The sequence below is a fragment of the Pelophylax lessonae genome, assembly GCF_965119305.1.
Source record: "Pelophylax lessonae genome assembly, chromosome: 11".
NCBI lineage: Eukaryota > Metazoa > Chordata > Amphibia > Anura > Ranidae > Pelophylax > Pelophylax lessonae.
The window spans coordinates 141,709,558-141,721,463 of NC_138778.1; the positions used below are offsets into that span (position 1 = coordinate 141,709,558).

Genomic DNA, 11,906 nt, shown 5'->3' on the forward strand with positions numbered 1-11,906 from the left:
GAGTATATTGAAAAAATGAATGGTCTTATGGAAAGGCCAAATACAGCGCTTGCTAATAAATCACTATTGGATAGCAATATCCATGCTAATCTCTGTGGTATGTATAAATAATCAATCAAATAAAAGGTGTTATAAATATAAGTTAAAAATATCAAGTAAACAAATATAAATATGAATCATCAAAAACTCCCAATAAATAATGAAATAAGTGCCATAATGTGCATAAGTGACTTGGTGAATGATATATAAAAAAATTGATAGATATAAAAATGATAAAAAATGAATACAATCAACAGTATTAAAATATGAATAAGTTTTGAATAGTCCAGAGTAAACGGTGACTGTAGTGCTCAAATATTAGTAAAGTCCTCAGTGAAAGTGAGTCTTCAAAATTCGAAGGTGCAAGTGCTCAGGCGTGATTGGCCGTATCATCGATTCCTTGCCACGTGTGTGTGAATAGATTGGATCACTTACCGGATCTAGTAGGTCCTATATGCCATATGGCATTAGAACCCTTCAAGCTTAATAGCCCCCTGGGCTGAATAGGTTTCCGCTTTGTGGTCCTATGGGCTGGTAACGGCTCCTTTAGGCTCCGGGGTAAACGACCAAATGTGGTAGGAAAAGGAGAAAGAAGGCTCCAAATAGTGTAGTAGTATTAAGATTCAAATAGTTTATTTCCCATATATCGGGTTCAAATGCAGGAAAAGTAACATATCACTGGTGGTCAGCGGTCTTGTATTAAGAGAGGCATGGACTCCAGAGAGAGAGATTAGTAAAACCTCATCTGGAATATGCAGTTTGGTTTTGGACCCAGTTCTCAAAAAAGGATCGGGGAACTGGAGAAAGTGCAAAGGACAACCAAACTGATAAGAGGCATGGAGGAGCTCAGCGATGAGGAAAGATTAGAGGAACTGGATTTATTCTCTCTTGAGAAGAGGAGATAAGGGGGGATATGATCAACATGTATAAATCCATAAGGGGTCCATATAGTAAACTTGATGTTGAGTTATTAACTTTAAGGTCAACACAGAGGACAAGGGGGCACTCTTTACATCTAGAGGAAAAGAGATTTCATCTCCAAAAATGGAAAGGTTTCATCACAGTAAGAGCTGTGAGACTGTGGAATAGACTCCCTCCAGAAGAAGTTCTGCCCAGCTCAGTAGATTGCTTTAAAAAAGGCCTGGATTCTTTCCTAGGTGTACATAATATAACTGGGTACTAATATTTATAGGTAAAGTTGATCCAGGGAATATCTGTTTGCCTCTCGGGGGATCAGGAAGGAATTTTTTCCCCCTGCTGTAGCAAATTGGATCATGCTTTGCTGAGGAGTTTCGCCTTCCTCTGGATCAACTGTGGGTATAGGATTGTGTATATGGGATTGTATGGTTGTGTTTTTATTTTTTTTCATTGGTTGAGCTAGAAGGACTTGTGTCTATTTTCAAACTAACTAACTGTAACTACAGTATCTCACAAAAGTGAGTACACCCCTCACATTTTTGTAAATATTTTATTATATTTTTTCATGTGACAACACTGAAGAAATTATACAAGCTGTACACTCATTGTAGCAAAGTGTAACAGTGTAAATTTGCTGTCCCCTCAAAATAACTCAACACACAGCCATTAATGTCTAAACTGCTGGCAACAAAAGTGAACACACCCCTAAGTGAAAATGTCCAAATCGGGCCCAAAGTGTCAGTATTTTGTTTGACCACCATTATTTTCCAGTAGTGCCTTAACCCTCTTGGGCATGGAGTTCACCAGATTGCCACTGGAGTCCTCTTCCACTCCTCCATGATGACATCATGGAGTTGGTTGATGTTAGAGACCTTGCTCTCCTCCACCTCTGTTTAAGGATGCCCCACAGATGCTCAATAGGGTTTAGGTCAGGTGGAGACATGCTTGGCCAGTCCACCTTTAAACTCAGCTTCTTTAGCAAAGCAGTGGTCGTCTTGGAGGTGTGTTTGGGGTCGTTATGTAAGAATACTGCCTGAGGCCCAGTCTCTGAAGGTAGGGGATCATGCTCTGCTTCAGTATGTCACAGTACATGTTGGCATTCATGGTTCCCTCAATGAACTGTAGCTCCCCAGTGCCGGCAGCACTCATGCAGCCCCAGACCATGACACTCCCACCACCATGCTTGACTGTAGGCAAGACACACTTGTCTTTGTACTCCTCACCTGGTTGCCGCCACACAGCCTTGACACCATCTGAACCAAATAAGTTATCTTGATCTCATCAGACCACAGGACATGGCTCCAGTAATCCATGTCCTTAGTCTGCTTGTCTTCACCAAACTGTGGGCTTTCATGTTTATCATATTTAGAAGAGGCTTCCTTCTGGGATGACAGCCATGCAGACCAATTTGATGCAGTGTGCGGCGTGTGGTCTAAGCACTGACAGGCTGACCCCACCCCTTCAACCTCTGCAGCAATGCTGGCAGCACTCATACATCTATTTCCCAAAAGACAACCTCTGGATATGACGCTGAGCATGTGCAGTCAACTTCTTTGGTCAACCATGGCAAGGCCTGTTCTGAGTGGAACCTATCCTGTTAAACCGCTGTATGGTTTTGGCCACCACCGTGCTGCAGCTCAGTTTCAGGGTCTTGGCAATCTTCTCATAGCCTAGGCCATCTTTATGTAGAGCAACAATTCTTTTTTTTAGATTCTCAGAGACTTCTTTGCCATGAGGTGCCATGTTGAACTTCCAGTGACCAGTATTAGAGAGTGAGAGCGATAACACCAAATTTAACACACCTGCTCCTCATTCACACCTGAGACCTTGTAACACTAACGAGTCACATGACACTGGGGGGGGGGGAATGGCTAATTGGGTCCAATTTGGACATTTTCACTTAGGAGTGTACTCACTTTTGTTGCCAGCGGTTTAGACATTAATGGCTGTGTGTTGAGTTATTTTGAGGGACAGCAAATTGACACTGTTATACAAGTCTCTGAAGGGAGGGGATCATGCTTTGCTTCAGTATGTCACAGGACATGGCTTTCATGGTTCCCTCAATGAACTGTAGCTCCCCAGTGCTGGCAGCACTCACGCAGCCCCAGACCATGACACTCTCACCAACATGCTTGACTGTAGGCAAGACACACTTGTCTTTGTACTCCTCGCCTGGTTGCCACCACACATGCTTGACATCATCTGAACCAAATAAGTTTATCTTGGTCTCATCAGACCATAAGACATGGTTCCAGTAATCCATGTCCTTAGTCTGCTTGTCTTCACCAAACTGTTTTGTGGGCTTTCTTGTGCATCATCTTTAGAAGAGGCTTCCTTCTAGAACGACAGCCACACAGACCAATTAGATGCAGTGTGCGATGTATGGTCTGTGCACTGACAGGCTGACCCCCACCCCTTCAACCTCTGCAGCAATGTTGGCAGCACTCATACATCTATTTTCCAAAGACAACCTCTGGATATGACGCTGAGCATGTGCACTCAACTTCTGTTCTGAGTGGAACCTACCCTGTTAAACCGCTGTATGGTCTTGGCCACCGTGCTGCAGCTCAGTTTCAGGGTCTTGGCAATCCTCTTATAGCCTAGGCCATATTTATGTAGAGCAATTCTTTTTTTCAGATCTTCAGAGAGTTCTTTGCCATGAGGTGCCATGTTGAACTTCCAGTGACCAGTATGAGAGAGTGAGAGCGATAACACCAAATTTAACACACCTGCTCCCCATTCACACCTGAGACCTTGTAATACTAATGAGTCACCTGACACTGGGGAGGGAAAATGGCTAATTGGGTCCAATTTGGACATTGTCACTTAGGGGTGTACTCATTTTTGTTACCAGCCATTTAGACATTAATGGCTGTGTGTTGAGTAATTTTGAGGGGACAGGAAATTTACACTGTTATACAAGCTGTACACTCACTACTTTACATTGTAGCAAAGTGTCATTTCTTCAGTGTTGTCACATGAAAAGATAGAATAAAAAATTTACGAAAGTGTGAGATACTGTATGTAATTTATAAGGAGAAAAGTCTGCACTGGTGTGGTCACCATTTTACCCTCGTCTCTTTCTAGAGATTCTGGATTAATTTTGATTATAATAGCAGTGATACAAGTTATGATGATTTTGATTAAGATATTAGTGAACTAATGTGGTATGTTAAAAATTCTTTACTACAGATATGGTCTTATGTTGGTACTTATAACTAACCTCAGTATCTGGATGGCTGCAGTAACAGATGAGTCTGTTCACCAGACTCGAGACTTGGAGGATGACTTAAAGGTGTTGACCAGTACAAATGGATACCATGAACAAAAAGGTATGAAGTGACTATAATGGGGAAACTAACTGCAGAAACTATTTCCATCCTTTAACTGCCTTGTTATTCTTTTGTAGATGCTGGTGGAGCACATGGCCATACCTGCCGCTGCAGTAATCATTTGTGCCACATCTTTCAGACAGGATACTACTATCTTTATCCATTCAACATAGAGTACAGCTTGTTTGCTTCAGCCATGACATATGTTATGTGGAAGAACGTAGGACGTCAGATGGATGACACCATGCCTTGCCACCGCCGCCGTCTTAGCCCTTGCTTTTGCTTTCATAGTATTTTTGTGGGCCTTATCACAGGATGCATAGTCGTTCTTGGTGGAATTGTGGCTCTTGTTACATACAAGGTTAAAGTAAACCTAGCAGATAAAAGCTACAGGGCTCATATTATGTTCTATTCATTTAACATTGTGGTCCTCAGCCTTATGTCCATGGGCTCACTCGCTGGGTCAATTATATACAGATTTGACAAAAGACACATAGATGGTCATAAAAACCCAACACGTACTTTAGATGTTGCTTTGCTCCTTGGTGCAGCATTGGGCCAGTATTGTATATCTTACTATTCTATTGTAGCGATGGTGGCTACCTCTCCAGGGGAGCTGCTCAATGTTTTGAATCTTTTTTACTCCCTCCTTATGATTGTACAACTTACACTACAGAATACCTTTATTATTGAAGGACTTCACCGAGAGCCATTCATAGATGAGACTGAGGAGCTACCAAAAGAACTTATTTACGCAAATGAAGCAATAGCTCCTACACTACCTGATGGAGTATCTCAGGAATCCACGTTACCTGTAACACACAATACTGAGAATACAATGCACACTGCAGAAAATCACCCATGGAATTTAAAAAGAAGACTTATTCAGGAGATATCACTTTTTCTGCTGCTATGCAATGTTATAGTAAGTGCTGATATATTTTAACTTTTTACATTTTTGTAACTTAAAACATTTATGCCATTACTGGTAAAGTGACAACCATTTGGAAGAGTGGTATCTGATATGATGCATGTATGCTCCTTTCTAAACTTCTGGAAATGTTTAGTCTACATCTTTGCTTTAAAGTGTATGTAATAGCCAAAACGTTTCAGTCTTGGATAGAGTGAAGAAGTCAGTTCAGTCAGTGTATTTTTTTGCTGTCTGTTTCTACCCATTGGGGAGATTTTCCTTCATTTCCTAACCCATATATGTCCTAGGACAGTGATGGCGAACCTTGGCACCCCAGATGTTTTGGAACTACATTTCCCATGATGCTTATGCACTCTGCAGTGTAGGTAAGCATAGTGGGAAATGTAGTTCCAAAACATCTGGGGTGCCAAGGTTCGCCATCACTGTCCTAGGAAATAACAAGAAATACAGTTGTGTTCAAAATTATTCAACTCCCACTGAAATTGATTGTTTTGGCCAGTTTGACATTGATTTTGATCATTCAGTCATCCTGCTTACAATTAAATCAAAGAGGCACGTGTAGGTCAGACAAATATAACATAACATTTATAATGAAATAACCACAAATGTCTTTTCTGTTCTCACATCATTATCAGTTTTATTCAACCCCCAAGTGACATTCAATCTTAGTACTTAGTACAACATCCTTTTACAGTTATAACAGCTTTTAAACGTGAAGCATAGCTTGACACAAGTGTCTTGCAGCGATCTACGGGTATCTTCGCCCATTCGTCATGGGCAAAAGCCTCCAGTTCAGTCACATTCTTAGGCTTGTGCACTGCAACTGCTTTCTTTAAGTCCCACCAGAGGTTCACAATCGGATTGAAGTCTGGTGACTGTGATGGACACTCCAAAATGTTCCAGCCTTTAATCTGCAACCATGCTCTAGTGGACTTGGAGGTATGCTTGGGATCATTGTCCTGTTGAAAGGTCCAACGTCTCCCAAGCCTCAGGTTTGTGACGGACTGCATCACATTGTCATCCAATATCTCCTGGTACTGAAGAGAATTCATGGTACCTTGCACACTCTGAAGCTTCCCTGTACCTGCATAAGCAAAACAGCCCCAAAGCATGATTGACCCCCCGCCATGCTTCACAGTAGGCAAGGTGTTCTTTTCTTCATAGGCCTTGTTCTTCCTCCTCCAAACATAGCGTTGATCCATGGGCCCAAACAGTTCTAATTTTGTTTCATCAGTCCACAGAACACTATCCCAAAACTTCTGTGGTTTGTCCACGTTTGTGACTTTTGGCATACTGCAGTCGACTCTTCTTATTCTTTGGAGACAGCAAGGGGGTGCGCCTGGGAGTTCTGGCATGGAGGCCTTCATTACGCAGTGTGCGCCGTATTGTCTGAGCAGAAACTTCAGTACCCACATCTGACAAATCTTTTCTCAGTTCCTCAGCAGTCACACGGGGACTTTTCTCCACTCTACGCTTCAGGTAGCGCACAGCAGTCGAAGTCAGCATCTTCTTTCTGCCACGACCAGGTAGCGTTTCAACAGTGCCCTTTGCCTTGAATTTGCGAATGATGCTTCCTATGGTGTCTCTTGGTATGTTTAACATCTTTGCAATCTTCTTATAGCCATTGCCCTTCCTGTGAAGAGTAATCACCTCTTCTCTTGTCTTCCTGGACCATTCTCTTGACTTCACCATGTTTGTAACCACACCAGTAAATGTCTAGAAGGAGCTGAGTATCACAGTCATTTTAAAGCTGCCTAATTGGTGCTTATTAAGCTTTATTGCTGCTCCCTGACATCCACAGTTGTTTTCAATACCTGATTGAAAACACTTCAATGAACCTCTGTTCTTCAGAGTGGTAGTCTTTAAGGGGTTGAATAATTGTGTCAATGAAGAATTCACAAAAGAAACATTTACTACTGTATTACAAAACCAATTGATGTCATTTTAGTTGCATATGGTTCTTTAAGAAGTCCTTGTAGGATTTCATTCTGAATACAATTACAAATGTACACTAAATTCCCTAAAACTCTTTACAGCATTGGGGGTTGAATAATTTTGAACACAACTGTATCTACATATTTAGCAGAATTAGTCAGTTATCACCAGAACGGAAGTCCCCACACCTCCTTGACAGTTAGAAGATGTAAAAATCTATCTAGAGATCAAAAACAAAATTGAGGGCCTAATCCTTCACTACACCATTCAGAACATACACATAAATAACTACACTCACCAGCCACCTTTATTAGGTACACCTTGCTAGTACCTGGTTGGACCCCCTTTTGCCTGCAGAACTGCCTTAATTCTTCGTGGCATAGATTCAACAAGGTGCAAATGTCCCGTTTCACCACATCCCAAAGGTGCACTATTTGATTGAGATCTGGTGACTGTGTAGCCCATTGGAGTAAAGTGAACTCCTTTTTATGTTCAAGAAACCAGTAGTGAGAAGATATGAGCTTTGTGACATGGTGCATTATCCTGCTGGAAGGAGCCATCAGAAGATGGGTACACTGTAGTCATAAAGGGATGGACATGGTCAGCAACAATACTCAGGTAGGCCGTGGTGTTTAAAAGATGCTCAATTGGTCCTAAGGGGCCCAAAGTGTGCCAAGCAAATGTCCCCCACACTATTACACCACCAGCCTGAACTGTTGATACAAGGCAGGATGGATCCATGCTTTCATGTTGTTTATGCCAAATTCTGACCCTACCATCTGAATGCCACAGCTAAAATTGAGGCTCATCGGATCAGGCAACGTTTTTCCTATCTTCTATTCTCCAATTTTGGTGAACCTGTGCGAATTGTAGCCTCTGTTTTATGTTCTTAGCTGACAGGAATGGCACCTGATGTAGTCTTCTACTGCTGTAGCCCATCTGCTCCAAGATTCGATATGTTGTGCTTTCAGAGATGGTATTCTGCATACCTTGGTTGTGACGAGTGGTTGTTTGATTTACTGTTGCCTTTCTATCATCTCAAATCAGTCTGCTCATTCTCCTCTGACCTCTGACATCAACAAGGCATTTTCCTCCACACAACTGCCGCTCACAGGATATTTTCTCTTTTTCAGACCATTCTCTGTAAATCCTAGAGATGGTTGTGTGTGAAAATCCCAGTAGATCAGCAGTTTTTGAAATACTCAGAGAAGCCCGTCTGACACCAACAACCATTTCACATTCAAGGTCACTTAAATCCCCTTTCTTTCCCATTCTGATGCTCGGTTGTCTTCACCACATCTAGATGCCTAAATGCATTGAGTTGCTGCCTTGTTATTGGCTGATTAGCATTTTGCGTTACCAAGAAATTGAACAGGTGTACCTAATAAAGTGGCCGGTGAATGTAGATGATGTTAACAAGTAGAGATGGGCTCAGACGTGTTTGGGATCCTTGTTCCAGTCCGCCTGCCAAATCCCGCCAGGAAGCCAACACTGCACACCATTAAACACAGACAGTGAGACATTTCCTGGTCTGTGTAACTGCAGATCGGCAAATGTATCACTGCCTGTGATTAGCGGTGTGCAGTGTTGGCTTCCTGGCAGGATTGGGCAGGTGAGTTGGGATTAGGATCCCAAACACACCTGAGCCCATCACTTTTAACAAAAACAGTATCTCACAAAAGTGAGTACACCCCTCACATTTTTGTAAATATTTTATTATATCTTTTCATGTGATAACACTGAAGAAATGACACTTTGCTACAATGTAAAGTAGTGAGTGCACAGCTTGCATGACAGTGTAAATATGGTGTCCCCTCAAAATAACTCAACACACAGCCATTATTATCTAAACCGCTGGCAACAAAACAAAACACCCCTAATTGAAAATGTTCAAATTGGGCCCAAAGTGTCAATATTTTGTGTGGCTACCGTTATTTTCCAGCATTGCCTTAGCCCTCTAGGGCATTGAGTTCACCAGAGCTTCACAATTTGCCACTGGAGTCCTCCAAGACGACATCACAGGAGCTGGTTGATGTTAGAGACCTTACGCTCTTCCAACTTCCATTTGAGGATGCCCCACAGATGCTCAATAGGGTTTAGGTCTGGAGACATGCTTGGACAGTCCATCACCTTTACTCTCAGCTTTTTTAGCAAGGCAGTGGTCATCTTGGAGGTGTGTTTGGGGTCGTTTTCATGTAGGATTACTGCCCTGTGGCCCAGTCTCTGAAGGGGGGGATCATGCTTTGCTTCAGTATGTGACAGGACATGGCTTTCATGGTTCCCTCAATGAACTGTAGCTCCCCAGTGCCGGGAGCACTCATGCAGCCCCAGACCATGACACTCACACCACCATGCTTGACTGTAGGCAAGACACACCTTTCTTTGTACTCCTCACCTGGTTGCCGCACACGCTTGACACCATCTGAACCACCTGAGTTTATCTTGGTCTCATCAGATCACAGGACATGGTTCCAGTAATCCATGTCCTTAGTCTGCTTGTCTTCACCAAACTGTTTGTGGGCTTTCTTGTGCATCATCTTTAGAAGAGGCTTCCTTCTGGGACGACAGCCATGCAGACCAAGTTGATGCAGTGTGCGGCGTATGGTCTGAGCACTGACAGGCTGACCCCCCAACCCCTTCAACCTCTGCAGCAATGCTGGCAGCACTCATACGTCTATTTCCCAAAGACAACCTCTGGATATGACGCTGAGCACGTGCACTCAACTCCTTTGGTTGACTATAGCGAGGCCTGTTCTGAGTGGAACCTGTCCTGTTAAACCACTGTATGGTCTTGGTCACTGTGCTGTAGCTCAGTTTCAAGGTCTTGAAAATCTTTTTATAGCCTAGGCCATCTTTATGTAGAGCAACAATTCTTTTTTTCAGATCCTCAGAGAGTTCTTTGCCATGAGGTGCCATGTTGAACTTCCAGTGACCAGTAAGAGAGAGTGAGAGCGATAACACACCTGCTCCCCATTCACACCTGAGATCTTGTAACACTAATGAGTCACATGACACCAGGGAGGGAAAATGGCTAAATGGGCCCAATTTGAACATTGTCACTTAGGGGTGTACTCACTTTTGTTGCCAGTGGTTTAGACATTAATGGCTGTGTGTTGAGTTATTTTGAGAGGACAGCAAATTTACACTGTTATACAAGCTGTACACTCACTACTTTACATTGTAGCAAAGTGTCATTTTTTCAATGTTGTCACATGAAAAGATATAATAAATATTTTCAAAAATGTGAGGGGTGTACTCACTTTTGTGAGATACTGTATAAAGTGTTATACTTGTTGGGACTGCCAGTGGACTATGATTGACCAAATAGGCTTTGAAGGAAAAACATAATTTGGCTAATTGTATTTCAATTACTATTTTCACCCTCACTATTTTCTATATTTGTATAGCTCACTTGTAAAATCTTCATTTTAGAAATAGGCTTTTAACACAAGAATAGACACGGGGTGACTTACACATAAGATGAGCCTAGGGGAGCTGAGACAGGGGTTTCCCAACCTCTCTAAGGTAAACTGAGTTCCACAGGCCCCCCAACCAAAGTGACTCCCGTCACAGTTTATAATCTACCATTCCCATCACAGTCATACAGACACACAATACGGAGAATTTGGGTCAAAGCCAGTTAAGGTCACTGTACATTTTTGAGCTGGAAAGAAAACCAAAGTAACAAAAGGCAATTTAAAGAGAACACAGATGCATTATTCATATAATTTCTTGGTAGGAGTCAAACCCAGGTCCAAAGTGATGCAAATCAACAGTGGTAACCACATAATCAATCTGCTTCCCATTGATATCTCCTTAGTGTAGACATTTCAAATCCTGCTCTCAAGTGTCACCAACAGTGTGGATTTTGCTAGTAATCCAACATATTCCCAAACAGCACTGGATCTATGAGTAAGCACTGTAAGCCTTTAGACTATAGGTTACAGAGGCAAAATGTCCCTGTATAATTACTGGCCACATTTATTTATTTTCCTTGATCAGCAGAAGTCCAGTTTCCTCTGTAATCTTATTTTCACTCCAAGTATTCTAAGCCAGGTTAGGATAAGTAAAACAAGAATGATTTGTACAAAACCTAAAAAAACAGCGCCCTTTTACCTAATGCTATAAATTGCTACTATGCTACTTCTAAAATGCTTCTGGTCTTTCCAGTATATAAAATGTCATTTTCCAGAATAATTATTCTAATTTTATGTCTTCTATCAATCCATTCACAGCTTTGGCTCATGCCAGCCTTTGGTGCTCGCCCTCAATTAAAGAACAATCTCGAGTTGAAGTTCTATGGACCTACAGTGTGGACTATAATCACCAATATTAGCCTTCCCTTTGGCATTTTCTACCGCATGCATGGAGCTGCCAGTCTTTTGGAGGTATTTAGAATGTCCTAACTCATGAAAGACTAAGAATACACTGCAAGTAAAAAAAAGACATGGACTACACCCAGATTGTACAATTTAGGCAACATACAGTATAGGAATATCTGAAGGGGAACAATGAAGAAACTCAAGACTGAAGACAAGACAATATTTCAGCTCACTATGTCCTACAATCTGTAATTATTAAATATATTTATTTGAATGTATTTATAGATAAGTCAGAGTACCCACTATGTTGTGTTTTTTTTTCTGTGAAGTCTGGGTAACAAAATGGAGACAAATATAAAAAATGAAGGTTGGTTGCCAGAAGCAAGCTTTTCCACCTAAACTTTATAACTTTGTAAATGTAGTGGATAA

General features: G+C 41.8%; 1 protein-coding gene across 2 annotated transcripts in view; it reads left to right on the forward strand.

Annotated features, from left to right (window-relative positions):
- OTOP2 (otopetrin 2) overlaps positions 1-11,621 on the forward strand; it is a 163,122-nt gene extending 151,501 nt beyond the window's left edge. The window contains exons 5-7 of one of the 2 annotated variants that reach the window (XM_082272392.1): positions 4,150-4,289; positions 4,367-5,214; positions 11,391-11,620. In XM_082272392.1, the coding sequence (XP_082128518.1) occupies positions 4,150-4,289; positions 4,367-5,214; positions 11,391-11,561 (1,159 nt within the window). In that variant the 3' untranslated portion in view covers positions 11,562-11,620. Of the gene's footprint in view, positions 1-4,149; positions 4,290-4,366; positions 5,215-11,390 lie in introns of both variants that reach the window. The other variant, XM_082272393.1, reaches the window with a different exon arrangement.
- The last annotated feature ends 285 nt before the right edge of the window (positions 11,622-11,906 follow it).